Raw genomic sequence first — 20,796 nt, forward strand, 5'->3', positions numbered from 1 at the left:
TCTGAAGAATCGATCTCTACCTCAATCTGGTGGACGCCTTGCCGACTCGGTAGTCCCTCTGGAACTCCTTGATCGGAGGCAGCCTCCGCTCGCGGTTCTCCCTCAGCACCTCCTCTTCCTCGGGCGCCGGCTGTATCGGATCCTGGTATTCCTGGGAAGAGCCGGAGTTGTAGGCAAACACATTTAATTCTCCAAGCTCGGGAATTTGTTTTGCATACCTGAATGCGCATCTTCATCGAGTGGGTCTGCGTTTTCCTGAAGGTGGCCCCGACGGGCTGTCTCACTCGAGACGGCTTGCCCAGGCTCGAACTGCCCGAGCTGCCGGTGCTGCTGGCCGACGATGACGTCGCCGACGACACGGAAGACACCCCTGGGAACACGGAATGATTGGTTATTCGTCGGTCCGCAACGGCTGAAGCCGGCTGATCTCGCAAAATTAAATACTAACCAGACAACGACGAGGAGCCACTGGCCATGGAGTAGAGGGAAGCGGAGGCCGGGACGCTGCCGGATGTCCACCTGCCCCCGGGGCCCGAGACCCCGACTGGCACCCCGGCGCCCATGTTGTACTCCGAGGCGCTCTGGGGCAGTACCCACGACTTGCCCGACATCGAGTACTGCGCAAAAAAGAGCATTCGTGAGAAGCTACTGAACGTGAAAGCTCGCGTTACGGAGACGAGTGAAAAGTAGGTGGACTTACATCCCGGGGCATGAGGGTCTGCTTCAGCCGCAGAATCTTCGCACGGCATATCACGCATCTCAGGGGTAGCAGTCTCTGGGACACGGCCATCTGGATGGTTTTGACGAAGCAGCGCCTGCAAACGACTCGGTGTCCGCACGGCGCCGTCTGCATCGTCGCTCGGGCGTTCACGCATATCACGCACTGAAAAACGAAAATTCAGCTTCGGTTAGAACTGTTCTCCTGCATTAATGAATCTTTCCTTCTCCGCTTAATTTCTCGGCCTACATCCGAACTCGAAACACCCCCTCGAGAGTCTCGGCTGTTTCCAAAAAAAGAAAAAACCGGGCGGGAAAGACACGTCGAGGTCAGGCCAATCAAGCCGGGACTGGGGATTTTTTGGCGGAAATCTCATTTGGCACGAAAACTCGCGGCGAGCGGACGTGCTCGAGGGCCTCCTCGCAACTCGATACGTGTGACCGGCGGCGAGGATTGAATGTCGGCTACGGGATATCCGATACGTGTTGGTTGCCTCTTTTCCCTCCTTCTCGAGGGTTGAGCTGATGGTCAGGCGCACGAGGGGGCAAAAATTCCTTCGCGTGTTAACAATCTCATTATGTTATGTTATTTATTCGTGTTCACAATTATGGTAATACAATCAAAGCAAGAGAGCTAGCATGGCTAGTCATTCTTCGGACTCTCTGGACTCCTGAGACGACGAGTTTGACTCGCTCGAGCCCGATTCCGACGACGACCTGGACTCGTCGACGGGGCGACGCGGTGGCTGAGGTCTGCCGGGATGACGTGGTGGCTCAGGCTGGTCAGGAGCTGTGGAGAATCAGAATCTCGAATCTTTACTCTCTAGAGAAAGAAGGTTGACATTCAACGGTAAAGTTTGGCCTACCTAGGTAACGGGTTACCTCGATCATGGACTCCTCACTTAGAGTCATAGGTCCTCTGTGATGGTGATGGTGACCGGGACGTCCGTGATGATGAGGTCGGTGCGGCCTGTGTCCGTGTGGAGGTCCGTGGTGATGTCCGTGATGTCCGTGATGTCCTCCGTGGTGAGGCGGACAGTGATGTGGGGGTGGTGGCGGTGGTGGTCTGGGTCGTTCACTAGTTGGTGGTCTAGGTCGTTCACTGGTTGTGGAAACTGGCGACCCGGTGGTGCTCGGGTCCTCGTTCACCTCCGACACGGTCGTTTCGGGCACTTCCGTGGGCGCTTCCGTGGTCACATCCGTGGGTTCAACCGCTACGCTAGTGTCTTCCTCCTGCCCCAGAGCCTTTTTCGAGGTTGCGATTGTTATTAGTCGATTGAGTTATCGAATTGAGGCAATGTTAAAGCAGCACGAAAGATCAAAACGGCGTCGCTGAAAAGCCGCGAGAGCCTTCAGCAGCGCGCCCACAATGTCGAGCACTCGCGCTTTAATTAACATTTGGCCACAGAGCCTCGAGAAGCCGATAAAGCAGCAAAGCAAGAATCCCGAGCAAAGAGAGGAGAGACGATGGATACGTACTCGGTGGGCGAGGAGCAGCAGCAGCAGCAGCGATCCGGAGAGCGCGAAGAGCTTCATGATGCAGGTGCCGTCGGTATCGAGACTGACTGGCCCGGATCTAAGACTCGCCGGGGCTTTTAAGGATCGCGCTCGAGAACCCGTTCGAACGATAAGAGCGTGAGCGATACGTCAAAGAGATCGACGACGTGTCTCTGTGTACGTACGCGTTGCATAATTGCGCGTCGCTAAACTCGTAGACAAATGCGGGTCCAGCTGTGCAGCTTGATATAGGACATAGTGTATGTTTGCCAGGTGATGGATCGAGAGCGATCAAGAAATTTACTAGCATCCCAATCACGCGATCGATCCGTTATCCCGGACTCATCGACGTAAATCCCTCGATAATTGCGTCGACACTCGTCGTCAGGTGATCGCGAGTAAACTTTCAAAGAGAAAAACACAGAACGCATAAGAGGAAAGCGCAGCTACTTCATTGATATCGTCGATTATAAAGTTTTTCCGACTAACGGACAATTACTAATCCCGATAACAGTGAACTTGAATTTCGCGATAACGCTATTTCCGCGGTACTCTAGCACCAACAAACACGCCGCGTCACCGCCGAGATTTTCAGAAAATTATAAAAGTAATCTCGAGCATACGCGCCTGTATTTTCCGAGTACGCGCGTTCGAGCGTAAGCTAAACAATCGACGCGACTTTCCTCTTATACATAAGCTCGTTACATGGGCGCGCGAAAAAAGCCACTCTTGGAGATCTTGAAAAAACGAGGGGGAAAACGCGTCGTTATTCGCCCTTGGGAAAAAAAAAGAGGTCCATCGGTCGGCCGGAAATTGTGCCGCGCTATTTTTCAGAGGCTTTGTCCGGCGCATTTGTCTGGATTACCGCTCGCGCGCGCGAGTTCATTCCGCTGCACATCGGCGTCTCCATTATTGCGCGTTGATCCCCCCGACGTAGTTTTGCGGGAGAAAAAAATGGAAAATGGGCATGTAAAAGTCAAGCGAAACTCGGAATACCGTGTGGAGAATTGCAAATTTTATTGGTCTGTTACATTTGATGTTTTTTGCCAAGCAAAGTGATAAAGCACGTTCCATCCATGTTTATTCGGATGACGGTGTCGTGGGCGGGGGTGGTCGTCGATGGAGCGACTGCTGAGGGACGCTTCTCGCTGAACAAATCCCAGAGAACGAGAGTTTAGAAAAGCTCTAAAAGACCAGACGGAATATGAGACGTAAAATTACCATTTCGGACAAAGCTGCTGGAGCTGCTCGAACTGTCGCTGCTGCCGCTTTCACCGGTGGTGCTGTTGCCGCCCGACATGGGTAGCGGGGGTGGTGGGCCGCGGTGACCGTGATGACCGTGAGGACCATGACCAGGTGGCGGCCCTGGTGGTCCCTGCTGCTTTGAAGAGTTCAATTCGGTCTGGTCAATATCGATCGATCAATGCATGTGTTGTATTAAAAATAGTAACCTACCGCTAAGGCACTGGCGACGAACACCGCAGAAACGATAGCGAGCAATGCGAACTTCATGTTGACCGAGAGAGGTAGACTGATGAATCCTCGACTCCTCGCTCAACTTTTATACCGAGAAAGGATCAAATTCCTCCCACTATATCACACACCGCGTATTTGTATAAATCATTTCCGCTGAAAATTATGCAGTCGCAGAGGTGATGTTTCAAGTGTTGCGCAATTTAACATATATCCAGCGGTGGCTAATTCGAGGTGCGAGATCTCGATACGATTATTCGTAATTGCTCGAATCTCATTGTCTTTTTTTATATTACGAGTATGCTTCTACGTCACGCTGTGACTGACGTTTCGCAGCGATGCTCTCTTGGAGGTGAAGTCATTTCTCGATTTTTCGATTCTAGAAAACTAGCTGAGCTGAAACTCAAACAAATCGCAATCGACCCAAAGCTCGAAAGCTGCGTGTACACTTGAGCGGTATATTGTATCGACGTATACCGAGGGCAATCAGTCGGAGACGCTCGGACGCCATCGTCTCGACGGGGCTAAATTGCTTGGCGAGCGAAGCACGGGCCGGTGAGGCTAAATATGGCATTGTCACATTCGTCGAGATTAGATGGACTTTGCTCGGTTGGCGTACTCGCTCGTGTATGTGGAAACTGGGAAGTGGCACGCGAGAGCTCGATTGTACTTTCCACTTTGTTTATTTTCTCTTCGACTATATTTCGACGAGCTTCGAGAAGCGTTTGCTGGTATATTTTGTGTATTTTTATTTAGTACCGTATGATGGGTATGTAAGAAGATTAGACAAACGAATTTGTGCATTATCAATGAACCTTTATTAAACTCTTATATTATAATACATGGTGTGAAGTTTCAAAAGGTGCGTTAATGATTACAGGAAGAACTGGCAGAGCTCCAGAAACATGTTCAGTAGACGGCTTTCGGCGGGCCAGGTGGTGCTGGCGACGGTCTTCCTGTATCACAGAAGAAGCACGAAAATTTTCGAGACGTTCGTTTCACGCATCGAATCGAAAACTGATAATAGCTTTACCAGCATCGGGGACACCACGGCTGAACCGGTGAAGTTCTTCGGGGCTGGACCTGGAGGATGATCGCCGGGTGGTGGTGGTGGCGGCGGTCCTTGCTGTAATCGACGTAATGTAAGTATAATTTTTTGTGCATAAGAGTTAAAACTAATACAGTTGAAAAACGCTAGTGAGTGCAAATCGAGTAAATACTTACCGCCAAAGCGCAGGCGACGAACAGCGCAGCGAAGAAAGCAACGAGCAAGAACCTCATGTTGTCTGATAGCTCCGCACCAGTCCGCGCGTTTATTTATACGCTAAAATAACAATACCATAACTCTCGCCCGCTACCCCCATGTAAAAATTTATAAAAATAAACTTCCGCCGAGATTTCATCGAAAATAGCGCTAAACAAACGAGCGAAAACGCTTCCGGCCGTAACCGTCATCCAAATCCTTGCCGAGGTGTTACGCAACCGCGAGAGAAGATGCCAAGTTCGAGGCGCATCATCAGAGGAGAGCGAAGCTCCGATTATTTATAATTGGGCGTCACGCCGCCGGTCGCGGCTAATTACTCATGGCGGCCCGCGTGTTTGCGCTCTAATCGACGTCGTGGTGTCGGCGTTGAGTGTTTTCTCCGAAGAGACTTGGCGACTTCTATAGATCGAGGTATGGTTTCACTCACTTACTTTTTATACGTCGTCTACTACAACAGTCAAGACTATTGCTCCTCCTTGATAACTCCGATTAGACCCAAGACACAAGTCGCTCTCGGTAAATCTTAAGGAGCGCCCGACAACGGGGCATATAATGCAGCGTCTCCTCGCGCGGAATTAGGCCCGATTAGGTCTTGTCTTCCGCGCGAAAGTGACAAGCTAACTTCGTTAGGCTCGGGCTTTCGCTCGACGGAGAAGAATAGGAGGGTAAGGGAGCTCGGGTAAATTGAAGGGAACCTCCCGAGACGCTCTTATCCTTCTCCGCTTGTGATACTCTGTTCTCGTTTCGACGCGCCGGGCAAGGGTTGGATTTGCGCGCGATTTCTGTTTGTTTGCCGAGATATACTCTCTGAATAGAATCCGGTTCATCATTTATTAATGCTCGGAGAATCATCACGGTATCCGCGAGTGTTTTTCCAGCTAAAAGAGTTTCTCCTTTATTCGAAATTTCTTGGAAGGCCTCGTTCCATCGCCCGTCGAATATTTCTTCTTTCGTCGGCCGCAATAATACCGCCTGCCTCTCGAGATTCGTGTATACCGGCAGAGGCTGAGGAAGAAAACAAGAGGCACGTAAAACAGAGATCACGCAGGCGGTACTTTATTGCGGCCGTCGGCTCCTATAAATATAAATAAATGAGGGCTCCGGACAATTTTTATGACTCGCGCTCTACGTGATTGTGGAAAATTGAGATTTTTATATCGTCGGTGTAGGGGCGCGCGCGCGTACGGTTTTATTATTTCTGGCGGATGGATTACCTCGTCTTCCTGGGAGGAGGCCATTTCTGGTTCGTTCTCTTCGAGCTTCGTCAGGAGCTTGTCCTGTAACAGAAAAATATTGGATCCGTTAGATGCGAGTAGAATAAATTTTAATGCGGGGCCTAAAGAGACAGCTCTTGAGACAGCCATAGGTATCGACGGCTGCGCTTTTTCCACCGCCTACTCGGTTCATCCGTTCAAAAGGCGATCGTACACGCGCGCTCGCGTACGTGCAAGCCCCTACAAACGGCTCGTCGATTCTCGCGCGGGGCAAGGCAGACGCTTTGACGTCGGGAGAGCCCGAATCTTCGGTCTGGGAGTAGGGGCTCAAACAGATTGTCACGAATCGGGCCTGATTTATTGTTAATTATCGAGAACGAAACTGTCCCAAGCAAACGCGCCAGTAGAAACGGACGAGCACGGTAAGACTTTCGCTCCGTTGAGGAACTCTCTCCCCTACTTCTCGCACACGAACACACGTGCACACACAGGGCTGAAAGCATAAAGCAGGACACTGGCACTGCGGACAGCCGAATTAGTCGTCGCACGCCCAGGCGTTCCCGCAAACAGACGCCGCGTCTGCCACTGCACCATAGCTGCATGTGTGTGTAGGTGGACGTATGCATAGAGCCAGAGATAGAGGGACAGCGTTGGGTAAGGAGTCTGCTGGACCGTCCGCGCGCGCGAGAGGGGTGGCCGCCATCGGCTGGAATGTAGGTCAGGGTGCGCGCGCGGATATTAGAGGGATGATGCGCAAAATATCCCCACCACCGGCGGCGAGAGAGAGAGAGAGAGAGAGAGCGTCGAGATTTTCGCGCTTCGTTTGAGAGAGAACTCTTGTTCGTGCCATAGCTGCTTCGTATATGTGCTAGGATCGAGGAACCGCGCGATTAGCTGACTAACCGGGTTCTCGTAACCGGCTGTTTAAATATTTGAAAAACATAGGCGTCCTGTAACTCGCTTCTTTCCGCGAACAACGCAATTTGCCCAGCCTCGTGTCGGACACACGTAAGTCGCCCGCCGCGATGGGAGGAAGACCCTCGAGGCCAGGCAAATCCGCTGCTGCAACGTGTCGAAAGCAGCTTAGGTCGATTCCTCGTGCTGCACCCGAGCTTCGGTTAAATACCCGCTCTTATTTTCGAAGCGAGGCAAAGGAACGCACGGAGAGCAATTAGCGGATAGAACAACGGAGCTACGCGAATCATGCTCGATCGGGCCGAACCGAGAGCCCATTGTGTGTACTCGCTCGTTAGCAGTCGCGAGGGATAACTCTGTTGTCTCTGTTAAAGGCCGCCACGTTCCAGGGCACTCGGATAATATTGGACTTGCTGCTTCTGCTGCTCGTTCGACCGGAAGAGCGATGGATGCTCTCGCGATTGTTCCGACGGCTTGCGGCTGCAGATGCTGCGGAAAAACAACGAGTTGGAGATGAGTTGATTGAAAGTCCGAAATTTCAGCAGTTGCCGCGCATAACTGGCAAGCGAGCGTAAATCATCGCGTGCTGCGCAAAAAGACGCTTGGGCTCATTGAATTATCGCTTCCCTCGTAATTTTATCCTTATTTGCGCGGCCCGTAGAAAACAGCGGCGCGTAACGGAGGCGATAAAAATGAGTAACGAGCTCCCGCTTAGACACATTATGTGTACAACTTTTATACTCGTCGCGTAATTATTCCGAACATAGTACATTATAACGACGTGTAAATATCGCCCGCTGATGCTCGCCGCGGGAACGTTACTCATAAACGACAGCGGCGGCTGTTTTAATCGGCGCGATTCGCAGTAAACTGTGCTTACGTAGGTGGTCGTCGTTTCGGTGCGGATTGCCGAGTGACCTATAAAAGAAAGCAGAATCTCACGATGATTCGCACAGTAGATCGCGAAACGCGACAATTAGACTGTGCCGATGCTCATTGGACAGGAACGCGCGATTCGCGATGTTCGGCCTGATCAAGATCGAGAAACAACGTGAAACCTGTTTCACGAGGTTTATCGTTAGCAACATTGTCTCGGAATTTCATTCGAATTCGCTTTTTTTATGGGCACCTATAAATCCTAACAAGTCGAGCGTAACGCTTTCGAATCCAAAAACTTTTCCGATTACCCAACTCGCGCAGCAATTTTGTGAATCCCTGGGAGGCGATACCTAATGAACTTTATTATTTCGCCCGTAATGTTCTCTTTTCAGTCACACTCGAAGTCGGTGCAAAACAGCGTCTTCCACACAGGATCATCCCGTCCACATTAGCCGGCTTTTCCCGTGATTTATCGTCGCCTGCGCCCATTTGCCTGCACGAAGATTACGTGTGCACGTGAGCCGGAGAGACTCTCGGTTGCACAGTATTATATACACCGGAAAAAGACAAATGGTCGCGGGACTAGCGGCTCTTCCTCGCGAGGCTGATTGAAACTTTGAATTTCGGCTGCGCCCGGAGTAAACATTGAGGTATGTGATAAGAACGTCGAAATGTTCCCCTACGTAATTCCATTATCTCCCTTAAATTCGATTTCTAAGCAAGCGGTTGTACACTAAACAGTGGATAAAGAGGCAATTTGACCGGATTTTGACTCAACTCCGGAGAACTCGTTGAATACGAATTAAAGAAAGTTTTCACAGTTATCTCGTAGCTGGATCTGTGCAGAGCGTGGAATTTCCAAGAAATCGTATAGTTTTGCATATTTCGGCACTACTCCCATTCATTCTTCCCGAGACGAATAAAGACTCGATTACAAAAGTCTATTACGCGTTGCGCAACTGTTTTGAAAACAGAAATTGTCGGCTCGGCTCTATGTAAATCAGGGACTTTCTTTTGTACCTCGAGCCGATTAGTTTTGTCGATGAAAAACGCACTTTTATACACGAATTTAATTGTCGAGTGCAAAAATTACGTTTGATTTACGACATCGCCATAGGCTGCGCTCCGGCTTGTAATAAAGCATGGCGAAATTATGCAAATCACTTAATGCGCTGAAATTATCATATGGAACACGTAGACGGCGTCTGTTTCTTTTTATCGTACATTTTTATTCTTACTTTCGGCACATGCATAATGCAACAAAAATTTCGGCCTCTTAAACACCCACCGGAGAGTTATTTTGGACTGTAATTGCAGTTTGCACGTAATTTTGCGATACGTCAGTTTGTTATTTTCAGTAATTAAGTTGTAATTGACTACATCGCTCGGCTTTTATGAAATACAGGTTAACAGAGGAGCTAACAGCGCGTACGCATAAAAAGAGTAGACACGACGAACGAGTTTATCGACACATGTTGCGAAAAATCTAATTATAAAAAGTCCGAGCACTTCAGCACGAGCCACAATCACGCTATTCCCTAACGATGCACTATGCTTGAAGAAAAAAGAGCCTCTGCTATTCGCTCGAAATAATTACCTGCAAAACAGCTCATGAATTTCGTCTCGCTCGCCTTGCACGCTCTCGAGCACGCGTGAGCGCAAGGCGAAGGGCAGCCAAGGCCTCCAATTACGACTGCGCTCTCGGAGTCGTTCCGCTTCCCACTCGTCCTCACCTTTCACGCGAGGATCGGTCAAATTGTGCGATTTTTCGGTTACGCCATCAGCTGTCCGGCGAAAGTTGTTTGTTTACTTTTTTTCGCATTATTAGTTTTCGAATCAGTCTCGCGGCTGCATTGTATAGCTAAAGAGCGTAAAAGGCTTCTATACGCGTTTTCCTCTCCGGGATGTAATCGAGTAACGCAATTACAACTTCCTAGCTACGCTCCCATGTTAATCGGCTAACCATATCGCGTGCGGTGTGGCCGAACTTTTTCCCGCCGCACTTTCCATTATCGCGGCTGCTGCATCTCTCGCGGAGCAGCGCGTTCGCGCAGAGAAAAGTTCGCGTAGCGTTGTTTTCATTCCCGGCGGCGGTAAAGCTCCTTTTATTTCAGCATGTTTATTGGATTATATTATAGCCGCCGTTCTATTTATCACCGCTATCTAGCTGACCGTGGCAGATACTCGCCGTGAGTTACCGATTGCTTATCTCGTCAATTTCTCCCCGCGATTTCACCGCGGATTAATGCTCCTTTTGCCGGTAAACGGGTTGGATTATCTAACAGTCTAAAGTCTAATTAAATGCCGATTCGCGGCCTAGGTCATTTGGGAGCTCATTATTCAAGTGCACATTCTCCGCGTACGCAGGACTTTCCCGCGTTATACTCGAATTGATAAATGCCGTACTCGGCCAAACAGCATCTCGAGCATTTTACGTCTTTAATTATCCTCAATATAGCGTGTATAAGCGATCGCGCAAACAGTAGCATCACGCATCCTCGCACTTTTCCTTTCTCATCGGCCCCCTCCCGTCGGACCACTTTCGCTCTCGCCGGCGCTTTTTATCAGCTATCGCTATCACCGCCGGCTGCATTCACGGGCAAGTGCAGATCCCGAGCCAGCGGAGCGAAGGTGGGGGCGAGAACTCGCTCAAAACCTTCGCTGGTCAAAGATCCGGCGGCCAGTTGCACCTTGAAACCCCGATCGATCGGACCAGTGTATGTGAGTGAGTTGAAAAGGTTTTCTCAGTGAGAGACAGTGTGCGGGCCTGGAGATCGGTCAACGCGGGGCATCATGCTGCCCGGCTTCCTGGCGCCGCTGCTCTGCCGGCTGTTTATTTTTTACAAAGGTAAACGAGTGTGATCGTGAAAAGTTGTGTGATAAAAAGTGCGAGCGTTGATTTTGTGTTTGACAATTTTTCGTTAAATAATTCAAAAGCACTTTCAATTTACCAGAGCAAACGTTTCAACAGAGTCCGCGCTTAAAGTTACAGCATTTTAAATCTTCGGAAGCGGTAATAACATTACAGTCGCTGTGCCGAGTCGAGTCGAGATAAGTAACTTCTGTCGCAGTCGCTTTCCTTCGGCGGCAGTATCGTAAAACGCCACTTTCCTTCGCAATTACATCCAGCGGTGAGCCGTGTTCTTTTTCTTTCAAAAAATTGCGCAACGCAGTTCACTTCAATCGCATCCTTGTACACTGTACTCGAGAAAAAAAAAATCTCCACAAAGTCATGTACGGCGCTAGTAATTTGGAAAGCGCACGCGCGCGCGAAACGCCTTTATTACCGTATCTCGATCGCGAGAGAGCGCGGATGATGGCCGGCCTTAAGGAGGGGCACTGTTGAAAAGGAAAGCGAGAGATTTTTACGTCACAGGAGAGTGAGCGCGCGCGGTTTTTTCCACTTGCGGGAGATTTTGGAAGCCGCGGGAGAGTCCGCGTGCTTGATTTTTATTCTTCGGCTGGACTTTGAAGAATGAAAGTTGGCGAGGTCAGTTTGATGGAAAAATCGGTGAGATTATGCTAATGCCTCTAACTCGGAGTTGTGCAATGTCTCTGAAAAATGACGCGGATTCGTGCGGGAGTTGATTTTCAGGAGGTATATGAGGCGTGAAGCGGTTCGTTTTCTGTATGCGCTTTTTCCGCGAACGAGAGTGAAAGATGACTGCTCTGCCGCGCTAACTCGGCTGAATAATAGAGCACAGCGATTCACGGCTACGATTGATCCAGTTACTGCATTAATTCTCTTCGATCTCGCTGCACTTTCAGCAGCGTCTTAATTAACGAGAAAATCTTAATACCGCAGCTCCGCGAAAAATATAAATTAACACTCGGAAGAGGAGGTCGCACAATGCGATTGTATTTCCGAGCGGCAGCTCGCACGAGAGCCCTTGACGCGCGCAGCCCTCGAGAGCCGCTTCTCGCGCATAATTGCGATATTTCCGTCTCGTCACCTCCGCCGTCGCTCAACTTACTCTCTCTCTACAGCAACGCCTGACGTAATTACGTGAAACCGACGCGCTTTTTGCGATCGAAGAAATCGGGAATTCGTGCATGCCCGCGGAATAATTTTTCCGCGAGTTTCGGCGATTTCGCAAAGCCACACGGGAGAACTTTATCCGACGCGGAGTCGTAAACACGTAGTAGTTAAATTTATGAATGGAAAAAACTACGGCAGTGGCGCGCGGGATAGCTGCTTAACGTAAAAGCCTTCCGAGCGTTACGAGAGCGATGGGTTTTAGTGTCGATAACTTCTCCGCGCGCTCTCGGCTACTACTCCTTTTGTAAACGGCGTAAACTCGACGCCGGGAATGTTAGTGAGACTTTACTGCGCTTTTAAGAAACGAGTGCACAAACTGTTGGCTCGTAAATGTATACATCTCTGGCTATATTGACTGGCGAATGACGAAATCGAAAGAGTATACAGTGTGACAATCGCGGAAGGTCATCGAGGAAGAAATTTTCCAGACTTTTTTCGCAGCTCCCGTCGAAACACGCGAACTGTCGTGTCGCAAGTTCAATGACGATGACCGCGCGAGACCGTCGCCATTTTTTCTCTCTCTCTCTCTCTCGAGGCTCGTTGGCGAATTTTCAATCAAGACTGACCCTGGTCGAAATTAGCTTTGAGGTTGAACGATTCTTCTTTTTTTTTAGCGGAGGGTCGATATTTTCTGACAGCGGCAGATCGATTAATTCTTTCCTCCTTTCATCGCAGGCGAGAGTCCCGTCAACTTCTCCGTCTTTCCCGCCGGACAATGCCTGTTCTGCTGCCCAGTCAACCTGGACCGCGACATCCAGTACCAGCTCTACACCAGGTAAACCAAGCTCTTCTATGCCGAACGTCACCCGCACGACTCTAGCAAACTACGAATCTCACAGGCGAAACCCGACGATACCTCAGACGATACAGCCCAACAACCCGTGCAGTCTGCGCCGGAGCAACTTCAACGGCAGCCAACCGACGGTCCTCTACATCCACGGCTACAGCGAGCGCTCGCCGGGCATAAGCGGGGCTAGCATCAAGAATGGTCAGTAGTCATCCCCGCGCGATCGAAAATCTCGAGCCCGCGACCATTTGTCCGAATTCTCGGAAAAAAAGCCAGCGCCTCGTGAATAATACATCCCCGAGAAAATCCTTTCGAGCCAATTCTCCCTCGTTCGCGTATAAATTACGTCGCGTGGCGCGTGTCGTCGGCGAAACTTCGCGATCGCGAGGCGCTCTATATAGCTGTGGTGTGCGCCAGAGACGACCCGGTCGATGACGAGAATATCGCGGGGGCGAACTTTCAGCTCGTCGAGGCCGACTCTCGGAAATTACGACGAGGAAGCTTTGGCCGTCGGGCAGAGTTCGAGAGAGTCTTTTGTGTCTGACGGGAATTGGGCCAATGAAGATGTACAGAATTGTCCGGTTATTGTTTGTAATACTTTTGTCGATACTTGCGCGGTTCGGTCTCGTAGTTTGGGAATATCGATCTCGCGATAACGTTGTGCGAGAATCACGAATACGCGAAACATGACGCAACTACTCGAGAGAGAGAGAGAGAGAAAACCTCCTGCCGGCATCATCCATAAAGCTGAAAGAAGAAGAAGCCCGGCGACACCAACTCGTAAATCCGGGCGAAGAGCTTGCCCATTGCAGCCGTATAACTAATTCAGCCGAGAAGCCGCTATCACGCTCGACCCGCCGGCCTTCCTCCCGTCCCTCTCTCGCTCCTTTCAGGAGATCGGCAAAACGCCGCTTAAATATTGTAGGAGCCCCCGAGAGAAAAATGGCTTTATTAGCCGTCGGTATTTTTTCATCAACCCAAGAACGAATGATTTTCAGCCTATCTCTTTCGGAACAACTTCAACGTGATCCTGGTGGACTGGAGCAAGCTGGCGCCGATGCCGTGGTACCACAAGGCCGTGGGCAACACCCGGATAGTCGGGCCGCACGTCGCGAGCACGCTCCGCTGGCTAGAGTCCATCGGGGCGTTCAACCTGCGAGCCGTACACGTGGTGGGCTTCAGTCTCGGCGCCGAGGTGGCCGGCTTCATGGGCAAAGCCCTCTTCCCGCAGCGGGTGAGTGTATACGCGCGATTGGCCGGTCAATATTCAGCGCGTTAAACTTGCAGAGGCACTTTACGCCGGAATTTTGTTGGCCCCGAGCGCAGGTCGGCCGCATCACGGGTCTGGACGCGGCCTACCCGCTCTACATGAACACGGGAGCCGAGGGACACCTGACCGCGGCGGACGCCGAGTTCGTCGACATCATACACACGGACGGCGGCGTGCTGGGCTTTCCCATCCCGCTGGGACACGTGGACTTCTACCCGAACGGGGGCATGCCGCCGCAGCCCGGCTGCAACGTGGAGAACGTATTCGCCATGGGCGTCAACAAGATCGTCAACCGGTTCAGTAAGTCATGTCCTTGTATACTTCGTTTTCGGGAATCCGCCGAAAGCCGCAAAGCCACAGGCTCGCTCTGTTTCCAGTCACCTGCAGTCACAACCGCGCCTGGCGGCTCTACGCCGAGTCGATCACGGACCCGGCGGGTTTCCCGGCCAGCCGCTGTCCCAAATGGCGACCCGACCTGCGCGTCAACTGCCAGTGGTCGCCGGACGCGCTCATGGGCTACGCGGCGACCCGCAGACTCAGAGGCATGTACTATCTCCGGACCAACGCCAACTCGCCCTTCGCCAGGAACATCACGGGCTACTGCTGACGTCGTCTTCTCTCGCTGTGTCTTTTCGAACAGTCCCAACTGCCCGACGTACCTTGTGTTCACTTTTTTTACCTAGATCCGTAAGAGCGCGCGAGTCTAACGCTAGAGTACAATCACCAAAGTTTATGCCAGTGCGCGTGTCGTGTCTCGCGACGGATGAGCTGCTGAGCTGCATTTATTGTCGAGCGGAGTTGAAGATGAACCCGCGCTTAGGAATGCAGTGTCTCCGTTCTTTTTTACTTCGCCGAACAGTGAAAGCAGCGAGAAATCACGTTGCACTTTCACGACAAATGGACGATAAAATATCGAGCGACAATGGTGTCTTATATCGACGAGCCATTTTTTGCGCGGCGCGAGTCGCCGAGAGAACGATTTTACTCTGTAGTCATTCCGAGCGTCTTTTATTTTTGTGTTGCTTGAGTGAGATTATAATACCGAGAGATTTTGGCTTTATTTCGTAATGGACGATTTGTTATAACCGTGAATTTACGCAAGCCGTCTTTGTCGATTTTCCGTTGATAATTGTGTCATAGCTCCATACGTAACGCATTCGATTGTGCAAACGAAGCCGATTTTCGCTATTTTTCTAATGCAACCTTTGTGAAATAAATAAACTTGTCACACGAGAAACAAACTGTCACACCGAATTCCCTCTTCCACGCGAAAGCGCCCCAAGGCCTCGCACATGCGCACGGAGCATTGTGTCATTATGTATCGCTCTGAAAAGGAGAGGGTGGGCAAAGGAGCTGAAAGCCACTTATGCAAGAAGCAAAGGAGCTACCATGCGAATGGCCCGCCACCTACGTCTCTCTACGGCTTTTCTTCGACGGGGCGGATTGCGAGTAAATTACCCGCGAGAGAGCGTGTTTGCGTCGCTTAACCAGCTCTCGGAGGGTAGTGTCGTCGCGGTGGAAATTTCAAGAATTTTTAGTATCAGGGGACCTAATGCGTCTCTTTTCTCGGCTGCTGCTGCTACGTCGCGTGCGCGCGTCTGTCATTCGCGCCAGGCTATGTGTACGAGAGCTTGTAAGGGATGTATGTACATAACTCGCGCTTGCGCGGAGTTCGTTGCACGACAATTTTGTATCGACACATCAATTTGATTCGGCTTGTGCGAGGATTGCAGACGCGGGGCTCGTTAATGAATGTATTCATGAACAGCGAGCGCATTTATTGAGCCCATAAAACTTTGCTCTTGGAATCGAGCCACTCGTAAAGCTTTCATCGAGTGCGTCTGGAAGTTCAAATTGCGGGTTCTCGTTTCCACATCGAAACATTTATAAGACCGAGTCATCAAAGGGCCGTTATATCAACAAGTTTTTCAATTCGAGAAACGACCCTCCGACCGGCTGCTTCCTCAATCTCGCGAAATAAACAAATGTCAACACGAGAATGCGAAAACAATGGAATCGCGCGCGAGCGCACGTCCGGATCAAAGCCGGCGATATAAATCCTCCGTACGTGGGGTCGGCGAAGCGCTTTTTGATTGGCCCGCTCGAAAAGAAACCGGCGAGGGTCGAGTGAATTCTTTTTTCTCGCCTCGTTCGGTGCAAAAAGTTGCAGCCATAAATCACGAGATTACGCTAATGCGCCGGCCGTAATCTGTTTCGTCATTTTTTATTCTTCTTCTCGGTTCAAGTAAGATTACGATATTCTACGATGATGATTTTGTATAAACGAGACGTGGTACGCAGTAGAGTAACCGAAAGGAGCAGCGCCGATTATTTGCACGGAACGAATAAAAATATCGATCGGTGGAGATTCGCCTAGCTGAGCGGAGTGCATTTTCAACGCGGCAATATGCAAATGTCGTCGGGAGCATGCATATTTCCGCGGAGATAAGCCCATCGTCACGCGGGGCTGAATTTTTCTCTCTGGCAGCTTGTATAGCCGTACGCGAGATAGGAATATCCGATGTTGATTTTTGCCGGGAATTCGACGGGATCGTGTCGAAGCTAACGGCCGGGCGACCGATCGATCGCGCGGAAGATTCAATTATGGCTGCAGTCTAATTTCGCCGTGATTTTATCGTTCTAACAGAATCTAGATAGTGGGCAGAGACGCAGTCACTTACTCGGTATGTGAACCATATTCAAATTTATCCGAGATTTCATTTCCCCCATAAAAGTATCTCGCAAATGGTTGGCGCGCACGCGAAAAAAAAGAAGAATCCAGCCATTCGATCAGCATTTCCGCTAGAACTAGAATTTTCCTATTGTTTCCCCTTACTAGCGAGCAAAATGCTATTGTTTCGCAACGCGCTTTCCTGGCCATCAGCCGCAGCCTTCACAATCCCGAGTCGGATAAGAAGACCGGTATCTGGACCTCGCCCGTCTCCGCGCGACTAAAAAAAAGAAGATCAAACCAACGGTCCAGCTCAGTCGGCTCTGGAGCTCGGTAGTGGAAGAAACTCCCCCCACTCCCCCACCCTAGCCCAGCCATCACCGTGGGTATAAAAGGAGCACAGAGCCGGTGGTCTGGCTCAGTCGGCTCTGGGGCTCGGCAGTGGGAGGAGCTCCCCACTCCCGAACCCCGCCAAGCCATCACCGAGGGTATATAAGGAGCCCTCGGCTGGCAGTCTGGCTCAGTCGGAACCGGGGCTCGGGACTGGAAGGAGCTCCCCACTCCCGAGCCCCGTCCCCCCCGACTCAGTCTGCGACTTCGCGAGGTTGCAGATACCCCCCCCCCCTCCCCCTCTAGTATAATTCCATTCCTTTTAATACCCCTTTCTTTTTTTTACCCCTTTCTTTTTTTACCCCTTTCTTTTTTTACCCCTTTCTTTTTTTACTTTTAGATTCTCGAGAATCAGTTCCCCAATTATTTTTCCCATGTTTTTTGTTTTGTTTTTTTTTTGTTTCAGGTGCGGCTCTCCCACGGGTTTCTGCTACGTCGCGAAGTTGCTTTCACCCCTCCCCCTCTCCGAACCTGATTAGATTCACCCATTTTCATTCATTTTCATTCATTTTCATTACATTTCATTCATTTTCATTCATTTTCATTACATTTCATTTCATTTCATTTCATTTCCATTTTCACATCGGTGGTATGATAAACCAACATATTCCAAAATGCATCGTCAAGCTGCTCAGGCTTTCTGTGAGCCGGCGGTGGACTTTTCATTTTGGCAATGGGGTTCAGCCACCGGTGGGTTGTCACGCTTCGGCGTGGATCTAAGAATCCTGCATAGGAGTTGTTCCTCGCCGATTTGGAAGGTACACTAGTCAGTTCGTCAGATCGTCTGTCATCTTGACGATGCTTTAATTTGTTTTTTTTTTTTTTTTAATTTAGAGTCATTTTTCAATTTAGAGTCATTTTTTAATTGTTGGTATATTATCCCACTTTCCGATTCACCCATTTTCATTCATTTTCATTCATTTTCATTACATTTCATTTCATTTCATTTCATTTCCATTTTCACATCGGTGGTATGATAAACCAACACATTCCAAAATGCATCGTCAAGCTGCTCAGGCTTTCTGTGAGCCGGCGGTGGACTTTTCATTTTGGCAATGGGGTTCAGCCACCGGTGGGTTGTCACGCTTCGGCGTGGATCTAAGAATCCTGCATAGGAGTTGTTCCTCGCCGATTTGGAAGGTACACTAGTCAGTTCGTCAGATCGTCTGTCATCTTGACGATGCTTTAATTTGTTTTTTTTTTTTTTTTAATTTAGAGTCATTTTTCAATTTAGAGTCATTTTTTAATTGTTGGTATATTATCCCACTTTCCGATTCACCCATTTTCATTCATTTTCATTCATTTTCATTACATTTCATTTCATTTCATTTCATTTTTCATTTCATTTCATTTCCATTTTCACATCGGTGGTATGATAAACCAACACATTCCAAAATGCATCGTCAAGCTGCTCAGGCTTTCTGTGAGCCGGCGGTGGACTTTTCATTTTGGCAATGGGGTTCAGCCACCGGTGGGTTGTCACGCTTCGGCGTGGATCTAAGAATCCTGCATAGGAGTTGTTCCTCGCCGATTTGGAAGGTACACAAGTCAGTTCGTCGGATCGTCTGTCACCTTGACGATGCTTCACTTTGTTTTTTTTTTAATTTAGCGTCATTTTTTAACTTAGAGTCATTTTTTATTGTTGGTTTATTATCCCACTTTCCCATTCTCCTGAATTAGACCCCCAATCATTTTTTCATTTTTAATGCACTTTTTTTTCTGTTTCAGGTGCGGCTCTTCCTGACCCGGCAGTCCAGCTCAGCCGGCTCTACAACGTCGCGAGGTAGCAGACGTCTTCCCCCCCCCCTCCCGCCCAGAACTTATTATTTACTTATTATATTCTATTTAATGCCTGCAGGCATAATAATATTATGTTCCCTAAATATAATCATTAATACTAACAATGTATATGTTTGTTTGTTTCAGTTTTCCCTACCATTATATTTTATTTAATGTCATTGCCCAATAAAAAAATGTTATGTTCCCCAAATAAATTCCTTAATACTGACAATGTTTATGTTTGTTTGTTTCAGTTTTCCCTACCATTTTTTTTAATGCCATTGCCCAATTAAGTAATGTTATATTCCCCTAATAAAATCATTATTGCTGACATTGTATATTTTTATTTGTTTCAGTTTTCCCTTATATTATATGTTATTTACTGTTTGTATGCCTGATTGAATGTAATTTCTTTGTATTTATTTCATGTATTATAATATTATTTATCGATATAATAGTGTACACTATTCTACGTTTGCATGTTTATTTTGTATGTAACTCATGTATTGTAAATATGTTTTTCATTAGGTATTTGAAGAATCTACCACCGCGGGAATGGGCGTCCTCGGGAAGAGGACGCCCATTAGGTAAAGTCTTGGAGAGGGCGTGTTATAAACTGTTCTCTGCTTGATTTTTTCCTAATGGTCGTCCCTAATCAGCGATAAACCGAACATAAAGATGACTATTTATCAGTCAATTTGCATCAGCGGAGTTGCATCAAGAGGAGAAAGTAACCGCATACTCATTCTTTTTTTTTTTTAGTCACTAGACACACTTATCAAGGTAACAAATGGAGCGTCATACGGATCGAACTTTATACACATACACGTTAATCCACGCGAATTATTTCTTAAACCAATGTATCTCCCTTCCAAAACAGGTCACAAACATTTATGATATATTTTTAGCAGATACTATATTTATATATTATGATAATATATTTTTAACAGCCACTATTATGAAGTTCTTTCTAAAAGGAAGCATAAGCTCATCATTAATCGGTCATTTGACGCGGTATGAAAACACTATCTTGTGGATATGTTATCTGGCTTGGATGGATTTGTAATAATAAACCGAAAAAAAGGATAATTCAGCCATTCTATTAGCATTTCCGCTAGAACAGAGAGCAAGCAGTTTTCCCCACTGGCGCGTAAAACTGCCATGAGCACAGCCGCAAGTTTACCCCCGGAGCGATGGAATATGCATTATGCAGGGCGCGATATGCACTCGCTCCGTAATCTCCGCGCGGTTCGCAACCCTCGGAATTTTCCAATTTTTTTCCCCTTACTAGCGAGCAAAATGCTATTGTTTCGCATCGCGCTCTCGCGGGGCTATTGTTGCGGAAAATAGCGCGGAAAGCGCTCGGCTATCTGCGCCGTATAATGACGCGCCGTTGGATTGAATTGTTGGAGTGGGGAATTATTCCGAGCTTTTTTCGAGATAGCGGCCTGCTGGATTTTATTGTTACGATGCTCGAGATTCGCGGAATTTCAGCTGTGTATGAATTTCCAGCTACTCGGACAAGCCCGATTTTCATCCATCCGTCGAGCGTTCCGAAAACAACGAAATACCCAGCAGTGTCGTCTCGCGCGGAAAAACGCTTCGGTCCGATGTATCGAGGAAAAACTTTCCTGGCCATCAGCCGCTGCCTCCACAATCCCGAGTCGGATAAAAGGAGACCGGTATCTGGACCTCGCTCATCTCCACGCGGCTAAAAAAGAAGATCGAACGCCCGCCAGAAAAGCCGAGGAAGAGCTTGCAGTGCGTGTTCTACTCGCTGCCTGATGTCTTTTTTTGGAACCAGGCTATGTGTGTAGGCCCTAATGGATTGAGGTATTAATTATGCATTGTTCCGCTATCGGGATGAAGCTTGACTTATTGCAGGAGCTATTATGTATGCT

At 48.9% G+C, this 20,796-nt stretch overlaps 4 protein-coding genes across 7 annotated transcripts in view; 1 reads left to right on the forward strand and 3 right to left on the reverse strand.

The window, feature by feature from the left end:
• Positions 1-20,796, reverse strand: part of LOC100116875 (chromatin assembly factor 1 subunit A) — a 53,158-nt gene that overhangs the window by 5,648 nt on the left and 26,714 nt on the right. For both annotated transcript variants that reach the window (XM_032600910.1, XM_008208603.4), the window contains exons 3-7: positions 6,166-6,228; positions 701-883; positions 449-617; positions 219-370; positions 21-151 (exon numbers count right to left, since the gene is read on the reverse strand). In XM_032600910.1, coding sequence (XP_032456801.1) covers positions 21-151; positions 219-370; positions 449-617; positions 701-883; positions 6,166-6,228 — 698 coding nt within the window. The remainder of the gene's footprint in view (positions 1-20; positions 152-218; positions 371-448; positions 618-700; positions 884-6,165; positions 6,229-20,796) is intronic.
• Positions 1,289-2,640, reverse strand: LOC103316197 (extensin-like). Of its 2 annotated transcripts, none has more exons than XM_008208596.4 (3): positions 2,197-2,640; positions 1,600-1,962; positions 1,289-1,507 (listed from the first exon to the last, which is right to left on the reverse strand). In XM_008208596.4, the coding sequence occupies exons 1-3, from the start codon at positions 2,251-2,253 to the stop codon at positions 1,361-1,363; spliced, it is 567 nt and encodes a 188-aa protein (XP_008206818.1). In that variant the 5' UTR covers positions 2,254-2,640; the 3' UTR covers positions 1,289-1,360. The 2 variants fall into 2 exon arrangements, with proteins under 2 accessions (XP_008206818.1, XP_008206817.1); XM_008208595.4 differs by having other exon boundaries at positions 1,584-1,962.
• Positions 3,208-3,804, reverse strand: LOC100679330 (vitelline membrane protein 15a-3-like). 2 transcript variants are annotated; one of them, XM_016985972.2, is made up of 3 exons: positions 3,670-3,804; positions 3,436-3,592; positions 3,208-3,362 (listed from the first exon to the last, which is right to left on the reverse strand). In XM_016985972.2, the coding sequence occupies exons 1-3, from the start codon at positions 3,724-3,726 to the stop codon at positions 3,295-3,297; spliced, it is 282 nt and encodes a 93-aa protein (XP_016841461.1). In that variant the 5' UTR covers positions 3,727-3,804; the 3' UTR covers positions 3,208-3,294. The 2 variants fall into 2 exon arrangements, with proteins under 2 accessions (XP_016841461.1, XP_008206819.1); XM_008208597.4 differs by having other exon boundaries at positions 3,436-3,595; positions 3,670-3,799.
• On the forward strand, positions 4,717-15,290 carry LOC107981649 (endothelial lipase). Its single transcript, XM_031931390.2, has 7 exons — positions 4,717-4,829; positions 8,352-8,609; positions 12,674-12,773; positions 12,838-12,986; positions 13,784-14,019; positions 14,112-14,355; positions 14,433-15,290. Exons 5-7 carry the CDS (start codon positions 13,843-13,845, stop codon positions 14,660-14,662), a joined length of 651 nt encoding a protein of 216 aa, XP_031787250.1. The 5' UTR covers positions 4,717-4,829; positions 8,352-8,609; positions 12,674-12,773; positions 12,838-12,986; positions 13,784-13,842; the 3' UTR covers positions 14,663-15,290.

This window comes from Nasonia vitripennis, chromosome 5 (assembly GCF_009193385.2).
Source record: "Nasonia vitripennis strain AsymCx chromosome 5, Nvit_psr_1.1, whole genome shotgun sequence".
In the NCBI taxonomy this organism is placed as follows: domain Eukaryota; kingdom Metazoa; phylum Arthropoda; class Insecta; order Hymenoptera; family Pteromalidae; genus Nasonia; species Nasonia vitripennis.

Coding starts and splice junctions, on each gene's coding strand:
- LOC100679330 (XM_008208597.4), bottom strand. CDS start 3,726: ATGAAGTTCGCATTGCTCGCTATCGTTTCTGCGGTGTTCGTCGCCAGT. Junction 3,596..3,669: donor TCGTCGCCAGTGCCTTAGCG/GTAGGTTACTAT, acceptor AACTCTTCAAAG/CAGCAGGGACCACCAGGGCC. Junction 3,363..3,435: donor CAGCAGCTTTGTCCGAAATG/GTAATTTTACGT, acceptor GGATTTGTTCAG/CGAGAAGCGTCCCTCAGCAG.
- LOC107981649 (XM_031931390.2), top strand. CDS start 13,843: ATGCCGTGGTACCACAAGGCCGTGGGCAACACCCGGATAGTCGGGCCG. Junction 14,020..14,111: donor AAGCCCTCTTCCCGCAGCGG/GTGAGTGTATAC, acceptor CCCCGAGCGCAG/GTCGGCCGCATCACGGGTCT. Junction 14,356..14,432: donor CAAGATCGTCAACCGGTTCA/GTAAGTCATGTC, acceptor CTCTGTTTCCAG/TCACCTGCAGTCACAACCGC.
- LOC103316197 (XM_008208595.4), bottom strand. CDS start 2,253: ATGAAGCTCTTCGCGCTCTCCGGATCGCTGCTGCTGCTGCTGCTCCTC. Junction 1,963..2,196: donor TGCTGCTCCTCGCCCACCGA/GTACGTATCCAT, acceptor ACCTCGAAAAAG/GCTCTGGGGCAGGAGGAAGA. Junction 1,508..1,583: donor CGAGGTAACCCGTTACCTAG/GTAGGCCAAACT, acceptor GATTCTCCACAG/CTCCTGACCAGCCTGAGCCA.